This window comes from Balearica regulorum, chromosome Z (genome assembly GCF_011004875.1).
Source record: "Balearica regulorum gibbericeps isolate bBalReg1 chromosome Z, bBalReg1.pri, whole genome shotgun sequence".
In the NCBI taxonomy this organism is placed as follows: Eukaryota; Metazoa; Chordata; class Aves; order Gruiformes; family Gruidae; genus Balearica; species Balearica regulorum.
The window spans coordinates 48,965,823-48,986,176 of record NC_046220.1 but is presented as its reverse complement, the minus strand read 5'-3'; the positions used below and the strand labels follow the sequence as shown (position 1 = coordinate 48,986,176).

At 39.6% G+C, this 20,354-nt stretch overlaps 1 protein-coding gene across 5 annotated transcripts in view; it reads left to right on the top strand.

The window, feature by feature from the left end:
- Positions 1-20,354, top strand: part of FOCAD (focadhesin) — a 137,815-nt gene extending 117,461 nt beyond the window's left edge. For 4 of the 5 annotated variants that reach the window (XM_075739233.1, XM_075739229.1, XM_075739230.1 and 1 more), the window contains 15 exons: positions 579-698; positions 1,584-1,706; positions 2,488-2,565; positions 2,957-3,028; positions 3,200-3,302; positions 4,449-4,529; positions 6,180-6,308; positions 10,217-10,332; positions 11,608-11,868; positions 12,502-12,591; positions 13,710-13,887; positions 15,890-15,987; positions 16,847-17,098; positions 18,269-18,344; positions 19,865-20,354. In XM_075739233.1, the coding sequence (XP_075595348.1) occupies positions 579-698; positions 1,584-1,706; positions 2,488-2,565; positions 2,957-3,028; positions 3,200-3,302; positions 4,449-4,529; positions 6,180-6,308; positions 10,217-10,332; positions 11,608-11,868; positions 12,502-12,591; positions 13,710-13,887; positions 15,890-15,987; positions 16,847-17,098; positions 18,269-18,344; positions 19,865-19,938 (1,851 nt within the window). In that variant the 3' untranslated portion in view covers positions 19,939-20,354. The remainder of the gene's footprint in view (positions 1-578; positions 699-1,583; positions 1,707-2,487; positions 2,566-2,956; positions 3,029-3,199; positions 3,303-4,448; positions 4,530-6,179; positions 6,309-10,216; positions 10,333-11,607; positions 11,869-12,501; positions 12,592-13,709; positions 13,888-15,889; positions 15,988-16,846; positions 17,099-18,268; positions 18,345-19,864) is intronic. The other variant, XM_075739232.1, reaches the window with a different exon arrangement.

The window sequence follows — 20,354 nt, the reverse complement described above, 5'->3', positions numbered from 1 at the left end:
TCTGCAAGGACGCAAGGCCAGTCATGCACTGTGTGTGGGAGACAGTTCTAGTACATGCTTCTCTTCCGGCCTTGCGGACCTGCTTGTAGCCCTGATGGGATCACAGCATGCTCTGTTATGTTCACGTTAATAATGATCAGATACTTGTGTTGAGAAGAGTAACTACATTTGTGTGGAAGATGGGGAGTTTTACCTACATAAAACCAGAAGCACTTCCCAGCATTAGTTGTATTTGTTTAACGTTAGCATCAGTGAAGATTCTTTCAGGGAGGGAATAAACATCTGGAAGTATAAATTGAAAATTGCCCAGAGAACTTACAGGTGCCCCCTCCCTGGAAGTGTTCAAGGCCAGGTTGGATGGGGCTTTGGGCAACCTGGTCTAGTGGAGGGTGTCCCTGCCCATGGTAGGGGGGTTGGAACTAGATGATCTTTAAAGGTGCCTTCCAACCCAAACCATTCTATGATCCTGTGATTCTAAAATGCTTTTTTATTATGCTGGCACATTACTCCATGTGCACATTGCTACAATCAATTTGATCAGACACTGGTTAACAGAATTAAATACTTTTTTTTTTTAGGTACTTGCCTATTCTGTGGCCTGTTCCTGTGTCTCTGCTTTCAGTGTTGGAATCATAGAAGCAGCTGAGGCTGAGGAGGCCATGAACAAGCTACGGACCTTAGTGGAAAATAATCAGCAGGTCATAATGCAGTGTTTGGGCTTTACTTCACTTCTGGTTTTCTCTTACCTGTTTAATACTGCTTTACCCAGACTGTAACTACAAGACAATTATATTAATCTACTTTCAGCATTAACATTGAGCATGTTGTGCATACCGTGCAGTTATCAAGACTACCACCTGATCCATTGATGCATTGTCTACAAGCATATAGCAGTTGCCACACAGTGAAATAAAAACAGATTTTATATGTTTGATTGCATTTAGAAGGGAAGTTGGTACTTTTGAGTTCTTCATGTCTTTAATCCTTGCGTCCTGCCAATTTTTGTCTCTTTTATAACATGTTTCTTCAGATTCTTTTTCTTGGTAGGAAAATACATCTACTGTGCTCTTCTGAATTTTTGCTTTCCCTTAGCCTCCAGACAGTGCATCATAGCCACAGCTTCCTCCAGGTGTCTGTTTCATCCCTAGTGTCCCAGGGTTACCCTCAAAAAATGCCAAAAACAATCTCCATATTTCAGTGCTTGTTCTTTTTTGTTAAATGCTTGCCAAGCAACCATTTTAAATCAAAGCCTGCTACTACACTAATCAACTGTTTAGAATGTTATCTGGAAAATAGGAAGTCAAAACAAACTACCTTTGCTACAGTTTTTTATCTCCATATCAGAAAGTCTGCAAAATATCGCAGAACAGTGTATGTGCTAGTATTCAATCTTAGAAAATCCTATGTCACTTGACATAAGAAAATACTTGAAATAAGAAAGCATCCAGTGTTTTAGACAAAGACATTACTTCTAATTATTGGGAAATAATAAATACTTAAGTAATCTTTCAATAATAAATATTAAAAAGAATACAGAATCTTTTGAAAGATCTGGTTTTTAATGTGCCTTTTTCACTTTACAGACCCACAGTTTTGCTTTAGCTCTAGGTGCAATAGTACATGGCTTGTCAGCTTGTGGTCATGGGAAAGCTGAAGACCTGAGTAACAGACTACTGCCAGCCTGGATGAAAATTGTGCTTGCAGAGGTAAAGCAGTCTTAATTCCTGTTTTTTGTAGGAGGGGGTGGGGGTGCAGGTGTAATTTTAAATGAACAGTAGGGGCATAATTTTCCTTGCTTCTGCAATTGTCATGCTAGGAGAAGTTAGGACTATCTGAACATGCTGTTTGATTGATATTTGGAAGCAAAAATACATCTTTGGACTGTTTGCTAAAGAAAAAAACCAACTATTTCTCTTCTGCTTATATGATTGATGGGAAATGTTTATCATAATGAGATCTTAATTAGGACATCTCTACTAATTTGGAACAATATCCAAGGCTAAAATGTAGGTTATTAAATGAAGATGCCTTGTGAAATTAGGTGCTACTTATCAAAATTAGACTAACAGAATGGTGATTATTGTGCCTCAGTTGTTATGATAATTTTAATTTATTTCATTGTAACAAAAATTGCATGTTTGAAATCAGACTCTCAACTTACACATTAAGATTGCCACTGAAGGTAAGCATCAATAAAGAAACAGTGTTTCAGAGTTGAATTGCAATGGTATATTTTGTGGAATATAAACTGTGTTAGGAGAAAGTGATTTGTCAGGGAGAAATGCATGATGATTTCAAATGGGGAAAGGTCCATATAAAGTCTTTGACCAAGAGGGGGATGAATAATTATCCAGGATGTTGGAGGCTGACCTGAAAAGGTTGTGGGATGAGAGGTGTAGAAGTGACAGCAGTCATGGTTTTTAAGTTGGAAGAAACAGTAGCGTTGTGTGACCACATTGACTCACTGATCCTGAATTACACTTCCAGGGCTCTCCAACAATGCAGCGTCTAGCTGCTGTCAGTGGGCTCGTTGCACTGGTGGGCTCTGAAGGAGGCATGATACAGGTGAGAACATGCAAGGAAATGGTACCTTTATCTCTTCTAGAAATTTGGTTAGAAGGCAAGATGGAATAACATCCTCCGCATCCTTACAGCAGTGGTTATATACCGGGGCATCCCATTTATGCAGTTGTGAGTCATGTTGGGTATGAACCAAGTAGGATAGAGTTACAATGTGTAAAATGAGGTCTGTTCCATTTTCCCATCATATAGTCGATGTGCAGTGCCACTGGAGAAGAGGAAAGCCATGCAGGCTTTCTCCTTTTCTCACCCACTCCCCCACAAAAAGGCATGTGTGCAGATGTAATCTGTCTTTTCAGCACCTGTCCTCTGTTTTGTTAATTCCTTTTTTCCCCTTATAAAATTCACATCATGTTTTTTATTTTTTCTTTGGCAGCTGAAATCTGAGAGCATCCAGTCCTCCCAATTTCAAAGTAAGCTGAATGAAGTCATCAGAGCCCTTACACAGGTAAGAAGGTAGCCTCTGTTTCCTGCTTTGGATAATGCAGTGCTAGAGTACAGTTACACCTTGCACAGACAGGCCAAATCTGTTTAAAGAAACTGCATAATGTCTGTGTCCAGCTTGAATGAGGCAATGTAGGGAAATTTGTCTAACTAGCAGTTTATTGTGTCTCAACAGATAATCAGTTTTTCAGGGCAGGTTGGCCTTCAGACAAATGCAGCAGGACTTTTGGGACGTCTTCATATGTCCTGTTTGTCTTCTACTCAGAACAGGGCATCCGGTAAGATGCTTTATTATTGCTGCTTAAAGAACACATAGAAGTAGCACCTAGCTAAAACGGCACCAAGGGACACATTAGACAAAATAGGATAAACATTGCAGCCCTATTACATGATGTGACAGCCTTTGAATCAGAGACCTCACGGTGCTGTGTGTGCTAGACCTAAAGGTTGGAACATGAAGCAGGAATCAGTGTGCTGAAGAGGATCCCCCCATCCACTTTTACTTGCAGTATCAAAGTAAGGTTCTAAGTTGTTCTGGTCAAACTTGTATATTGCTTCTGGTTTTATTCTTTTATAGAATAAATTGTAAAGAAGTTTTACACTGCATATGGCACATGCGTTTGACATCTACATTATTCACTCCATGCTCTGAGAATCTACTCTCTGCTGTAGCACTTCCCATGGTATAAAAAAGTCAACACTTAAAAACTGAATCATAACAAGAGCAAGCAGACTTTTCAAAAGTATTTTTCCAGAAGAGATCTTCTCTCATTAGCTGAAGTAAAAAAACCTAGTGTTCTGTGCCCTTTCAGTATAGCAATTACCACAGATATTCATATTCTGACAATGCATAATTACGTTCTGGTGTTTTTTCAATATTCATTGATAAAATAAAAGTAGGATTACACCATTGATAAAATACCAGTAATTGGAGGGAACTAATGAAGTGGAAGCTGTTCATTTCGGTATGAACAAAATTGGGAACCAATAATATGAAGTGCAGATAAACTTCTTCATCACAGAAAAAAGATTCTTGGAGTTTCTACTTTTGTATAATCTTGGCACATGTGCCTCAGATTAGATAGATATGGAATTTCTCTGTTGTATTAAACTTAGTAAGCTTTTGAAGCTCTCCCTTTTAAAGCCTGCCTCGCAGTGGCTGATACATTTTAAGGAAATTCTTATCCATGGCTTTTCAGTTGGTCAATGAATTTGTTTTTTCATACCTGACATCTTTCACCAACACAAATGTTTAGCTTGCCTTCAAAGTGGAAAGGCCAGTGCATCTATCAATAATCTTGTGGTCTAAATACTTTGAGTCACCTACATAATTAGTTAGCTCAAACATAGCTCAGTTTGGCCTTTGAATTTACATGGAACCTGTAAGTTATAATTTCTGCTGACATGTTTTTTTGTCTTCACAGTTCCTCCGGATTTTAGTTACTTGCCTGAAAACAGCTTTATCAGGGCAGCTATTGACTTTGCCATTGAAAGTGGAAAGAAAGGTAAGAAGGGATCAAACTACGGTATCCCTTTGGGAAATTCGTTATGACTATAAAAGGTTACCCTAATAACCCACTTTAATTTCCTAAGAGGACTTTTCTAATACTAATTGAAACTTCACTAATGTGGGATGTTCAATTTCTAAAAAAAATAAATTTAATAACACTCGAAAACATGAAGTAGAATTGTGTGGTTAGGTCTTTAGTTTTCTCCACTGAATTTTTACGACTTTTAAATACTTTTCCCTTTCCTCTTCCCTCTTTGTCTGTGAGATCATGTATCTTCCCTGTGGGAATGAAAGTCAAATAATTTTGAGCATTAGCATGTATCCACAGGAATACTCCATCATCAGGCAAACTTTATGTTGCCCCTTATTTCAGTGATTCTAGGAAGATTCTCTGTAACAGTATTCAAATGGATTACTGCTATGATTCTGTCCCTCTACTCCACTCTCGTGAGACCCCACCTGGAGTACTGCATCCAGCTCTGGGGTCCCCATTACAAGAAAGACATGGAGCAGTTGGAGCGAGTCCAGAGGAGGGCCACGAAGCTGGTCAGAGGGATGGAGCACCTCTCCTATGAGGACAGTCTGAGAGAGTTAGGATTTTTCAGCCTGCAGAAGAGAAGGCTACGGGACACCTTACAGCAGCCTTCCAGTACCTGAAGGGGGCCTACAGGAAAGCTGGAGAGGGGCTGTTTACAGGGCCATGTAGTGGTAGGACAAGGGGTAATGGGTTTAAACTGAAAGAAGGTAGATTTAGATTAAATATTAGAAAGAAATTCTTCTCTGCGAGGGTGGTGAGGGACTGGCACAGGTTGCCCAGAGAAGCTGTGGATGCCCCATCCCTGAACATGTTCAAGGCCAGGTTGGATGGGGCTTTGGGCAACGTGGTCTAGTGGAAGGTGTCTGTGCCCATGGCAGGGGGAATTGAAACTAGATGATCTTTGAGGTCCCCTCCAGCCCAAACCATTCTATGATTCTGTGTGTGATAAATGCAGAGGAACCTAAAGAAATTATGCTCTTGCATGAGGAGTGCTAGGAAGAGAGAGATGTCTTGGAGTACAGTCTTAAGGGAGATGAAGCAGAGGAGATTATTCCTATGTGGAGCTGAGTGAGCTCACTGCTGTCCTGTGAAGCAGGCTTTGCTTTCAGTGGAGGTAAAAATAGCCCATGCCTTGCCTTCAGGAGGACTTTCACTGAGTTATCTCCCTGTGTTTAAGTAACATATAATGTAACAAAAGTTAGCACCTGTCTGACAATTTTTGTGGCTTGCACCTACAGGATGGGGAAAGAGAGCAGTGTCAGAAAACTTCACTGTTTTCCTATTCTCTTCCTAAATGCAAAAATCCTACCCTACGAGATGAGGAATATCTGTAATTAACTCATAAATTGGTTCAAGAGGAAGGAACCAGAAAGTTTATCAGTAATGAAAAGCCTTTTTTGATAGGACATTAATGTTAAAAATACAACTGTGGATTACAAACAAGGATCACTAATTCTCAGAATCAAAAAGAAATAATAGTAATTTTGTAATGCTTTTCAGTTTTTCACTACAGATTCGTCTTCTGTGCAGTGTTCACATTTTTTCCCGAGCTGTCTAGCCAAATGTGTGTGTGTAAAATTCAGACTGTGACTGAATCTTCTGTTGTAGGCCCTGAATCCATCCCAACTGAGCTGGTGAAAGTAGCACTGGCACCCATTGCATTAGTTGGAGAAAGCCATCAGTATCCACCTGTAAACTGGGCATCCATTCTTTCTCCTTTGATGAGGCTAAACTTTGGTAAGATTAATAGTTTTCTGTTAAGATTTTTGTACTTGTCACACAACTTCTTTACTAACACAGCTTTCACAGACTTTAAAGCATACTTCGGGGCTTGAAGTTATTCCAGGGATTGAAGTGTTTGTTATGCTTTGAAGACCAACTTTTTAATGTTTGCAAACATGTATTTGTGATCACTGCGTTAACACAGTTTAACGCAAGACTAGAGGAGATCAGAGCTGAGAAGTTTGGAGCAGTATTGGAAGTTCCCTAAAACACTGGTGAAATTGGACCAAATTTTTCATTTGAACTATTTACAGTAAGAAGAGCCCATCATGAAACTCTAATTGTATCTCATTTTCAGCATCCACTAAATGCTGGTTCAGTGCCTGTGTCAGAGGCTGCAGGCAGCTTTATCACAAGTTTGAACTGCTCTGTAGCACATTTAGCTATCAATAGTTTGAAACGCATTTTCTACTAAATTACACTGGGTGACAGAGGAAAGCATATCCCTTTCTTACATCATGATCCTGATTTTGTCAGTGCTTCTAAGAGCATTTTCTCTTCACGCTGGAGAGTAGCTTTGGTCCTGAAGTATTATGTTGGACAGCTTGTATGATATTTTTCTACTCAGGATATCTGTCTGTGCCTGTTTTGGTTGATAAAAGTGTCTGACTTTCAGACTCATTTCCTTTAAAAAACCCCAACAAACTACTATGCAAAGTTCTGTATTCCCTTGTTTGATTCCACTGAGTTTTGTTTCTCCTGATTTATGTAACTGTTACTACTGGCCTTGCAGATTCTTTTACAGCTGGGTTGGGCAAGTGCTGTTGTGTTTAAATTGATGTGCTGTAGAGCCCAGAACATGGAAGGTTGTTCTTATTTCTTTCTGGTGTTTATTTTACTGAGACAGTGCTTATATAAGCACTAGAAATCATTGAACTGCCCTGTGAGGAACAACTACTTGCTACATACAGAAAGATTTGGCTACATGTTAAGTATTTTTTGTGTATACTTGAACTGTAATTTCTGTTTTACTTGGAATTCTTGCAATTGATTGTAACATCTTCTGTCAGAATAAGTGAAAGAATTTCCTATACTGAGCTCTGCAGTCCATGCTGATGCAAATTTGTGTGCAATCTTATGAATAGCTGAAACTAGTTAAATGTATGGGGGATTTTTTTATTCCTGTTTTTCAATTAGGAGTCTTACTTTTGTAAATCAGGGGAATTCCAGAGGAAACAGTACATCGTTTTTTGTGGCTATGTTTTCATTGACTTCAGACAGCATCATAGTCTACATTTTTATACATTTTAGGTATTATTACTTAATAGTCCACCTAGAAATCTAGCACTCTAACACACTTTTTCTGGAACAGCTATATCATGAATATTTTAATGAAAATTAGACTATATGCTCAATTCTCTCAGATTCTTTAGGTCACTGTTATTCATGCCTGAGAATTCATGACTGGTTTTATGAACCTTAAATGTTTCACAGATTCTGCTGTGAAGATTTGTTCATCTGTAAACATCTTGAAGGCAACAGATTGCTTACCCATCTTACAAGGTTTATTGCAGTTGTTGCTGAGCAGAAACCATATGACATGATTGAAATAGTACCTTATTATTTGTTATTCAGTAGTGCTCTGCAGTGAACAGTCATAGGCAAATAGTAACTTGTGTCTTCACAGTCCAAGCTAGTGAGAGAGAATTTTTGAATGGGTTACCGAAGTATCTTGTTACATTTCACCCTCTCCCTGTTCTGCAATTTACTTAACTTCTCATATAAGATATTTTATTTCAAAGAGCTTCATACTAGACTCTTAAATATTTGCTTTGTTCATGCACTAATGTTAGTGAACTTTATAAAAGTCATACTATATAGATTGCGATCTTCATTACTGAAAGAACATTTTAAATTACAAAGCACATATTTAAGTTTTATGCTAACGTTTAACAGTAACGTATCTTCTGTCTAATGGGTCAAATGCTAGTATAATACTTAAATTGTTTGTCTGGATGTTTCCGTACCAGTCATGTACTATATGGAAGCCATGCCATTGCTCAAAGTACCTCCTCAACGTATTTATGACTAAATATTCTATTAAGAAACAGGCTGTGCCAGTCATTAAGGGGACTTGAAAGAGAAACCAGTAAGGTTTCCATAACCATTATAACCTCTATATAGAATCATAGAATGGTTTGGGTTGGAAGGCACCTCAAAGATCATCTAGTTCCAACCCCCCTGCTACAGGCAGGGACACCCTCCACTAGACCACGCTGCCCAAAGCCCCATCCAACCTGGTCTTAAACACTTCCAGGGATGGGGCATCCACACCCTCTCTGGGCAACCTGTGCCAGTGCCTCACCACCCTCACAGTAAAGAATTTCTTTCTAACATCTAAATCGATCCTCCTTCAGCTTAAACTCATTACCCCTTGTCCTGTCACTACATGGCCCTGTAAACAGCCCCTCACCAGCTTTCCTGTAGGCCCCCTTCAGGTATTGGAAAGCTGCAATTAGATCTCCCTGGAGCCTTCTTTTCTCCCGGCTGAACAATCCCAACTCTCTCAGCCTGTCCTCATAGGAGAGGTGCTCCAGCCCTCTGATCAGCTTCGTGGCCCTCCTCTGGACTCGCTCCAACAGCTCCATGTCTCTCCTGTACTGGGGCCCCCAGAGCTGGATGCAGTACTCCAGGTGAGCTCTCAGAAGAGCGGAGTAGAGGGGCAGGATCACCTCCCTCGACCTGCTGGTCACACTTCTTTTGATGCAGCCCAGGACACAGTTGGCCTTCTGGGCTGCAAGCGCACACTGCCGGCTCATGTTGAGCTCTTCATCAATGAATACCCCCAAGTCCTTCCCCTCAGGGCTGATTTCAATCCAGTCCTCGCTCAGCCTACAGTTGTGCTCGGGATTGCGCCGACCCATGTGCGGGACCTTGCACTTGGCCTTGTTGAACTTCATGTGGTTCGCACGGGCCCACCTCTCCATCCTGTTAAGGTCCCTCTGGATGGCATCCCTTCCCTCCAGCGTGTCGACCGCACCACACAGCTTGCTGTTGTCGGCAACCTTGCTGAGGGTGCACTCGATCCCACTGCCCATGTCGTCGACAAAGATGTTGAACAGTGCCGGTGCCAGTACCGACCCCTGAGGAACACCACTCGTCACTGTTCTCCACTTGGACATTGAGCCATTGACCACAACTCTTTGAGTGTGACCATCCAGCCAATTCCTTATCTACCGAGTGGTCCATCCATTGAATCCATGTCTCTCCAATTTAGAGACAAGGATGTCATGCGGGACACTGTCAAATGCCTTGCACAAGTCCAGGTAGATGACATCAGTTGCCCTTCCCTTATCCACCAACGCTGTAACCCCATCATAGAAGGTCACCAAGTTTGTCAGGCACGATTTGCCCTTGGTGAAGCCGTGTCGGCAGCAAGGTCTTTCCACATGTTAACCTGGGGAATGCTGCAACCAAGCGCTCACAGCAGTAACAGGGACTAACCTCTGTTCTGTGATATACTATTTGAACATGGGGTACATGGAAGAGTAGAAACATGTGAACATAATTACTCATGCATTTAGCAGAAAGGAATATTGACTCATTTCTCCTTATGTAGATTAAATCTTCTCTTTATTTGGCAAGGAGTTTTTTAATTCTTACTTTTCTTACCATTCCCACATTTTTATTCTTGAATGAATTGAAATGAGCTTGAACAAATCCTGAGATTTCTGGCTGAAAGTGCATGACTGGGAAAAGGATACTTATAACATGTATGTGTTAAAAGCTTTAAGCAGCATGTCTAGAAAAGCAAATTTTAATGTAGTGCTCTAATAGAACAATAACTCTCCTTTATTTTATGACTTGAGAACAAATTTAAAGATAATTTCTTCATAACTTCTGTTTGTTTTCTTCTGCTTTAGGTGATGAGGTCAAACATCTCTGCCTTCAACTGGCTGTGACACAAGCCCAGTCATCTCAAAATGCAGCAATGCTTTTGGGGATGTGGGTGGCACCTCCCCTTGTCTACAGTCTCAGTGTACGTATGTCAGAAAATTTGTGGGACGTCAGCACCTCTTTCCAATAAGATTCCTCAGTGATGTTTAGGATGTCTTCCTGAGAGGGACATCTGTTTCTCCTAGAAAAGGATTACTGGGTTCAGAATTCTGCAGAAATGCTGTTTAGCAAATATTTATCATGAGAGAAAGGCTATTCTGGGGACTCAAAATTCAAGGCAGACTTCAGATCTGCTACATTGGTTTTGCTTAAATTACTTAAGACCTTTTTCCTCTCTCTCATTTCGTGCTATAGCTCTGATAACCTAGAGATGTCAGAAGGCATGGCATGTAGGGAGAAAAAGTATCTTTTATTATACCAACTGATAGTCTTAGAAAAAAGTCCCACCTATCTGTCCAAAAGCTTGGCTGCTTCTTCCAGCAATGTCTCTTGATCTAGTAAACCATGTTACTTCTTGAAAACTTTACCTTAATTCTGTAGTCAACAGACTTACCTATAGTATAATCAAATTTGGGCTTATCCTCCAGCTCTTCTTAAAGAGGTACAACATGGACTCCATGATACAGTATGTAGAACTCCCTGAATCCTGCAGTGCACTTAACTGTGCAGTTCTGTCAGTTTGTACAGGTTGAGGAGCAGGTTCATGACAATTCTCAGAAAATCCATTCTGGATGTCTGTGATCTTTTCCACTTCTTCAAGGGGTATTTTTGTCTTGTAATTTTTAATTCATTAGTCTTCACAGATATATAAACACTTGGCAATTTTAAGATACATAATTAGTAAGGTACTGAAAAAAAAAGAGATTTTATTTCTGTCCACCAATTCCTCACTGCAGTGGGAATTTGAGATCACAAAATGAGCTTAGCCACAGACTGTGTAAACTTGGGGTTCCTTGAACGTAATTATTAATTCTTCTTCACTAGCTAGTAATACTAATGGTGCTAGGAATACCATACTTCTGTCCTTGGCTGTCTAGTGAGTCTGTATGCTTTATGTAGGAATGCAGTGGGCACCATGTGGGAAATCACAGTTGTTCTGCCAGTACAATGATATCTAGGGTTCACAGAAAGAAAGTTCCTCAATTTTTAAGGAAAACGTAATATTGACATGTTAGAACTCTTTTTAATTCAAGCAATTCATCAAAAGAGGGAAGAAGAATTAAGACGTATTTATGACTTTGAGTGCTTTTTTATGTGGTGTTTGAGCCAGTTTTTTATAATTTCATCCTTGATAACAATAGTTGAAGGTCAGTGAAGAGCTAGAATCTGAAACTAAGCAGAAGTTTTTACTTTTCAGATGAAAACCCGGAAATACCTTTTAATGTCCCTGCCCCTGTGGATGAAACACGTTGCAGAAGACAAACTACAGTCTTTTACAGAAGTGTTTCTGATACAACAATTTGAAGTGAAGAACCGCACAAAAAACCCAGATGTCTGCCAGTGTGTTTTACAGGGGCTCATGCAGGCAATGAAACTTCCAAACCCTGCCCAGTACTGCTGGAGCTTTCTCTGCCAGTCTGTGGAGAAAATATTTGAGCTCCTTCCAAATGAGGTTCAGGTAAGGAATAAGTATGAGGTGTGTGAACATTGTAACTGGGTATTTTTACTGATGGTAAGTCCCATCATTTTGCACTGACCCATCAGATTTGAAATGTGAAGTAGATGTAAAATTTTTAGTGATAGTAGTTAACATGCCTGTATTGTTGCAATTTAAGTTATTTTCAGATATTCTTTAGAGTATGACTAAATTGTGAAACCAATTTAATGTACACTTTTCGCTCATAAATGATTTGGTAATGGAAAAATACAGTATTAGTACTGAAATAAATGTTATTGAAACAGAAGCAGAGAACAATCAGAAGGTGGGGTTTTTTTTCCCCCCACAGAGGATTCAGCTCTCACAGTGATTTAAAGAAACTATCTAGCTACAGAAAATATCTCCAAGGACAGGCACTTTTCCATTAAAAAAAAAAAACCCTCTTTGAAAGTTTTCAGATACCATTATTCTTTAATAATTAAGTACATTGAAGTCCCCAGCAAATACAGAATTTCTAAAATAGAATAAATAAAATGAGGCTAGAGACTAGATTAAATATTCATCATGATCATTAACAAAATTCCTGGACTCACCAGGATGGTGAAGACACCTGGAAGTATACCTCTAAACATGCATTTACTTTTCTATTTCCAGAGAGGCGAACTCGAGATGTATATCAATGTAGTAAAATGTATCTCAGAAATGGCTGATTCAGAGATTGATCACATTGTCCAGATCTCTAAGGTAATGATGTTTTATTTCTGATCTTTTATTGTGTGAAACAAATACATGTTACCATTTTTCTTGTCACCAGAGTGTTTTAGCTCATTGAGACCATTGATTGTTTTATCTGCCACACAAGTAAGAGTGTTCCAGCTCTAATTTGCAGGTAGCAGTGAGAAGCAAAAGTGATAAGAGCCTGTATCCAAAACTTTCTCAATGCAACTGAAGTACCACTGATTTCACCTAGGAGCTTTGAGCTGGAGAGTCTAAGTAGCTTGGTCAAGTTCAGGCAGGGCTCTGTTAGCAGAACAAGAATGTTGTTAGATACAAACAGCAGACATAGTCCTCTTCAGTTAACCTTCTTGAAATGGACGGTAAATGCATCCCGCTGACTAGCTGTGCTTGAACTGGTGGATCCTTGCTTCTGTTAAAAACGTGAAATACTTTGACTGAACAACCTTTCATTCTTGACTTAATGTGCTGTATCTCCATTCACACTCAGAATGTTTCCTAGTGGACAAGATGGCTAAGGATGACAATGGAATAGAAGAGCTTTCAGCTCCTAGCTCACCAGTGGAATCAATTAGCAGTGGAATACTTAGCAGCTGAAATGCTAAGGAAATTACCTGTCTGGAAGGACTTGATCATTTCAGATTGTAATAAATAACCATGACATAAAAGCATGTTGTTCTGTTTACTGGCAGATTCACTAAAGAATCAAGCATTTAAATAGATTAGGGAAGTTGAACTGTCATTCGCTTAAATCTTTGAGTTCTTATTTTTATACTGGAAAACGCCATTTAAGAAAACCTTTTTTGTCACTGCAGTGAACCTGTCTTGCAAGAACACTTGAGTGTCCAGAACTGTCAAGCTGGCTCATTTCAATTTAAAGGGCAATGTAAAATTTAAAATAATATGAAAACAGTCAAACTGTACTGATTTGCAGTTTTTTAGACTATTTAGAAGTGTGTAAAATTAAATATGTACAGTCTTCTGTTTCAAAATTTGTCTTGAAGAAAAATAAGCCTGCTGGCTATTCAAAGAATTTCTTCCCTTTTTTGTAAAAAGGAATTCAGCATCTACTGTTCCCTCAAGAAAAGTATGTTTTAATTTAACATGTTTTTTAATTGTATTTGCAGAACAATATAGAGAAGGCCACATTCACGAAAGTGTATTTAATTTCTCAAGGGAGACTGCCTCTGATGAACTTGAATGCTGTGATTGATACTGTGGCAGGATATCACCAGAAAGAAAATATTTTATGGATGTTTTTGCATAGTTTCTATCATGCTCGTATTGTGAGCCATGAAAACACAGGTAAGGTCAGGCTTGAAGAAGAATCAACAACAAAATCAACAGATGTCAATGAAACTACACTGATTCATAGCATCATAGAATGGTTTGGGCTGGAAGCGACCTTAAATGTTATCTAGTTCCAACCCCCCTGCCATGGGCAGGGACACCCTTCACTAGACCACGTTGCCCAAAGCCCCATCCAACCTGGCCTTGAACACTTCCAGGGCATCCACAACCTCTCTGGGCAACCTGTGCCAGTGCTTCACCACCCTCGCAGTGAAGAATTTCTTCCCCACATCTAATCTAAATCTACCGTCTTTCAGTTTAAACCCATTACCCCTTGTCCTATCACTACGCCTTGTAAACAGCCCCTCTCCAGCTTTCCTGTAGGCCCCCTTCAGGTACTGGAAGGCTGCTGTAAGGTGTCCCATAGCCTTCTCTCCTGCAGGCTGAACAGCCCCAATTCTCTCAGCTTGTCCTCATAGGAGGGGTGCTCCAGCCCTCTGACCAGCTTCGTGGCCCTCCTCTGGACTCGCTCCAACAGCTCAATGTCTTTCTTGTAATGGGGACCCCAGAGCTGGATGCAGTACTCCAGGTGGGGTCTCACAAGAGCGGAGTAGAGATTACAGCAGAGTAGATTCCTTTAAAATAATTTTAAGATGCTTTAACCCAAGTGTTTCCAAATTTCTCTATATTAGAATCTACTCAGTCTTAAGAATTGTTCTGCTGTTCAAATACTTGTATCAAATACTGCTTTTATGTATTTCTCCAATTCTTTATGTTTCTGCGGATCAACTACAAGTCATTTATCTCAGCCAGGTGGTTTGCAGACCAGAGTTTTGTCTAGATCTGTGTGTCCTAGTCTTTTTAGACTTTCAGTGTAAGGTAGTGTTAGAAATGTACATAGCACATCAGAGACCAGTAATAGTGCAACTCTGCTAACCTTCAGATCGAATATCTGACTTACTGGTGTGTGACAGAGTAGGTAGAGGTGTGTTCCCGTGAGACTGGTTGAACCAAGGAGTTAGCTTGCTTTTCTGAACTGGCACTGAGTTAACACAGGAAACAAATTGCCCTCTGCCTCTTCATAACCATAGCAGATAGTTATCTGGTGGGTTAATGAGTTGAGCTGGCTCAGCTAAGGGTGTCTGATAAAGCACTGGAGCTGATGCAAGAGAAGTAGCAGAATCACACAGGAAGATGAAGGAGGAAGAAACAAGAACAGAGGGGGAGGCAAGAGTGAGGTCTCCCATTTTCATGGCAGAAGGATCTTTGTCTGCCTGTGTTCACAGAACAACTTCAAAGCATTGTGTTGCTAGATACCTTAACTGCCAGCTGTGGTTGAAGAACTTCAAACAGTAGAGAGTTTTGAATGAGTAAAGTGAGGCTCCTCTGGGTAAAAGAGGAGGCAACATGAAAGAGGGCACATGTAAAGACTACAAGGAAATAGTAATGTATGACATGATCTCGAAGGTGAAGATGGTTATTAGTTTGTAGGAGGTAGAACGGATTTTGGACAGCAGAATTTGAATCAATGAAATATGTTCCATCCTTGGGTTGAGGGCTGATTCTATTTGCATGCCTTGACTGTATTTTACTGATGCTGTATGCACTGTAGGAGGATTTTCGCAGCACTCCCCATGTTCTTGCCGAATGCACAGTGACATCAGCACTAGACTTAGATGATACTGGCGCAAAAATTTCAGGGAGGCTTTAGGATTCTGTAGCAGTCATGTATTCAGGCTGGGTTAGTGGGACCTGCAGGCTGCCATTATGTGAAATAACACTCTGTATTCCTGTTTCTGTTTGTTGCCTGCATTATAAGCAAAGTTTTTGTACTGTTTAAGTGCTTGTATGCCTTATGTCAGTGGCAACCATGAATCAAATGTGATGGTGATATTCGCGGTCGTTGTTCTTCATTGTCAATGCTTCGTTGCTATAGTGATTCCCTATGCTTGCTTTTAAGTGAAAAATGGTGCATTCTAGTATTTTATGGGACTCAATGTTCTTGTTCTTTTTCTAGGAGTGCTGAAAAGAATGGACTGGCTGCTAGACTTGATGGGCTACATCAGAAATTTAGCATACAAGTCAACACCCTTACAAAACGTCAATCTTAAAGAGGTACATGCTGTGAAAATAATTGCAGCTTTCAGGAGAAAAGGAGGGTTTGATGTATTTCACATTCTTCCTCAACAACAACCATTATTCCCCATGATTTTGTATTTTAGAAGATTGTTATCTTACCTCCATAAAGAAATTCTTCTCAATTTTTGTGAATTTATGTGTATTTAAAACTCTTACTTTAATAAAATAATGATGACATTTAAATTTTGATAGAAGCCAAAGGCAACTAAAGGAAATCATTGCTTCAAATATACTGTATTTAGAACAATTAAAGGAAAAATTTGAATTCACCAGTACAACTGTCTAAGCAGGTCAAAACTGTGCAATTGCTGTTTCTAAGAGGGCTTGTACAGTTTTAGGGAAATAATATTGTACATTGTGACATCTGTTCAGCTGTTTAAGTCTTTGGTTAAGGACATAAAATAAGCTGCTGCGTAGATCAGAAGGGCATTCATTACATCGCTGCAGTGTTTCCCAGCCTATGGAGTGCCACAAGGGTGACCATCTCTGATTTCCCTCAAGAATCAGCTTGCTGTAAAGAAGTTATTTCCCCATTTTAAATGAAATGTGGATCAGCCTTCATCTAAAGGCTTATTTTAGAAGAATGTGGTTTTGCTTTTCTTTCTGAAGACATTTTAGTTTGATTTGGAGTTTAGAAAAGGCTTATGCTGCTTGAAAGCATAAGAGAATACTAAGAACTTTTTAGTTCTTGAACTTTGAATGTTTGCTGAATTTTCAGATGTTTTGAAGAGCAAGCCACCATCTGGATTTTTGGTTTGTTTGGGTTTTTTTTTTTCTTTTTTCCCTTCAGTATTATTCATTTAATAAAGTGCATTTTTGCCTTTTTCCTGTTCAGTGCATAGATTTTCTCCTGTGGCTGTTTGCAGCTTCTGTAGTGGCCTGGGCTGACCATGATGCACCATTACTGCTTGGCCTCAGTGCTAACTGGTCACCATGGAAGCACCAAACAATATTACCGGAATTATCTGAGGATCACATTGGCAAGCACCCCACTGACAAGCTTGCTGTGCAAGAGACTCTCACTCTCCTTCCAAGCAGCATTTCCCTTTTGCTGGCTAAAGAGCCTTGGAAAGAACAAACACAGAAGGTAAAATTGCATGTAGTGGTAAGCATTTTCCAAGAGTCAGAAAGCACCCCATTTTTAGTAGTCAGCTCAAGTCTTAAGTGAAGCAGTTATTTCCTCTATATCTATTGCATCTGATTTGTGATCTTGTTTTTCTTTATTTGCAATCAGATATGACTTGTCTCAAAAGATTGAATGTAATGTCTCAAGTAAAATGTGAAAGTTGCAAAGAACAAAAAAAATTCCAACGTTGGGAGTCAAACTCTTAAGAGGGTACAGCTGGGAGGGGAGAGTTGGCAGCTGCTGGTAGCAAGTCAGTCTTTTAAACACTGAAAGACAGATCCTCTCAGTCAGACTTCACCACAGTGGAAATTTAGGGCAATCAGAGATCTTCTGTGCAGTTTGTAGTGTGTGTTATTTATTTTCAAGTGTAAGTTGAAAATAAGTGTGGAAAATTGTGCCTAATTTGGCAAGCCTACTGTAGACTGCTTGTAGTTGAGATACATGGAAATATTGTTATAAACCTATAGATTAATAGTTAGCTGTTTTGTGCAAACCAGAATCTGTTAAGGACTGGCTCCTGTATACTCCTGTGCTCAGAGTTACCACTGAAGTCAGAACTCAGAATATGGGAGGAATGCAGGAGTGGGCTGTTAATATGCAAGTACCTAATCAGGCTTTAGGGAAGAATGTGAGACTATGCCCTGAAAATCATCTTGATAAGTTTGAAATACCACATTGTCCTCCAGGCACCCTGTGCTGCCAGAAAAACAATGAAAAATGAGGAAGGTCAGGAGAGGGACAAAGGCAATAAGAGTTCCGAAGGATTTCCAGTAAAACATTTGGACAAGAGACCGATAAGAAAGGATCATAGTAATAGGTAAAAGGCATGAACAGGCAAGATGGAGGGAAACTATTCACTGTGCCTTCTTCGTTAAAAAGAATTCTTGTGGAGGTAGTGAGAAGGAACAAAGGGAGTTTCAGATCCAGCTGTGGGAGAAACTGCACTGACAGTGAGATGCACTCTTGGGCTTTTGGATAGTTTGGGCAGAAGCTTGATTGGCCACTACCTCTAATTAGATAACTATGAGGTTAGCAGCAATCAGATGTTGCCTGTCAAACTGAAAAGAATTTGTGGTATTCTGATACAGACACTCTTTTAATTCAGATTTTCCTTTATATTTCAATCTTTAGTTTATTGACTGGCTGATCAATATGATGGAAAGTCCTAAGGAAGCATTATCAAAATCTTCCACAGACCTGCTGAAAGGTAGTATATTTTAAATTGTGTCCTTATTTTTCCATAACTATCAGTACAGATCAAAATCCAGTTTTTAAAAGAAGTGAGATGAACCTCTACTGCTAGCACATGTAGGAGAGCTATATTTTGTCTTTAAGGAAACCTTCACAGATAAGTTAACATTCCTGTCTGTAACACCTTCTTATATTTGCTCTCTCATCTGCTGATGCTTACAATGTACCACTGAGGATCTAAGGATCTAAAGGTACATCTGGTCCTACAAGTGTATTTCAGTGATAGATCTGTCAATTGTTTTTGAAGTCACCTTAAAAATAAAATGCAACGTACTATTTGGAAACCCTCCGGTACTAGAATAGAAATCACATTACCATTTATTCAGGCACAACTGAGGACTGAAATGTGGGGAAGGGATAGGAGGCAGGCAGTGAAAGCCTAGTAGAGTGGTCTGACAAGAAAGGATAGAGGAATGAGGGTTGCTGAAAAGATAATATGAAAAAAAAGATGGGAAGTACATGATATTTTGAATTACAGTAATGGCCTGTGGCCCTAGCATGCATCCTATTGCTCACAGATGTAGGATTGTAAATACAATCCATGCAAGTAATTTTAAGAGGATACCACAAACACTCTCAAGTGAAGTGAGTGTGCTTGTGCTTCTTTCTGTTAACACAAGGCACCTCCTTTGAATCACTTGATTTGTTGGACCTGAACATGGCTTTTTGAAATCTGGTTATAAGTTCCTTGCGTTACTAGAATAATTAGTCTTGTTTTGAGAGTCTGCGATCTTTAGTCACTCTGTGATAAATTTCAGAATTCCCCTGTTGTGTCTGCTGATGTCCACCAGAAAAAATGTTAAGGGTTATTGGAGAAACTCCTCTGTACATCAGGAGGATTCCAATATATACAGTATATTCTCAGTATGTCCTCATTGAGATAAGTCATTTCCCTTGAGCTTTCCATTGTTTTTTTGCTTTGAGGTATTAGAATGTCAAAGTCCCTTCTGGATGACCAGAATGTGACTGGTTTGGTTACTGGATTTTGGCCAAACGCATGATCCTTTCAAATTGAATTGAGGAATCAGTGAATTGCATTTCCAATCAGTGAATTGCACAGAGGACTGAAGACATTGTACTTTGTGCTTCTGTCCTTTCCAGTGCCTCCTATATCACCTCTTGCCTGACTGCTCATTGATTTCAAACTTTCTGCAGTGTTGGTTGATCTATATGCCACTTCAAAGTGATGGTCTAATTAGCAGATAATGTGATACGATTTCAGTAGGACACATGCCATAAAGCAGATGAAAGGCCTAGTACAATATCACATTTCAGAGGGGTGTAGAGACTAGCATGTCTTATGAACAGGAGAAGTAGCATCAGAAACTGTCAAGCTAGGAAGTGAAAAAGTCATGAAAAGAGTCAGTAAAAGGAGAACTGGATTTATACCTGTGTTAGTAAAATGACTAGGAATAGTCTCACATCCTTTCCAGTCTGGACTGCACAAATTAATGTCATTTGTCCTTGTCTTCACAGTTACACTTCTGGCCTTGAGATCTCTTGCAGAGTTCAAGAAGAAAGCAGTGTGGACTAAAGCTTATGGGTGGTAGCTGTGTGCCATATCGTACCCACTGAAGAAAATTGTTCATACTTGAAAGCATAATATCACTATTCAGGCATCAAGAAGACCAATTTCAAAGAGGTTTCCTATCAGAAGGTTTTGGATTATTTGTTTTATCCTTTTACCTCCTCCCAAAGACTTACAAAGATGAAAAACAATATTTTGTTTTTCACTAACAGGGAGGTGTTCTTTTAGCATGGTTTGAGCTGTACTGAATCTGAATGAGAAATACACATTCAATTATTTCAATTGAGTTATTTCAGTGATACCTGGGAGCCTCGAAAGCTGGAGTGGAATATTCCTTTAACTCATGGAAGCTTTGTAGGAATGGGTGAGGGGGGAAAAAAATTTGTAAAATTTGTTTGGATGTAGCCTATTTACTAAAATATGTTTTAGTGCAACAGA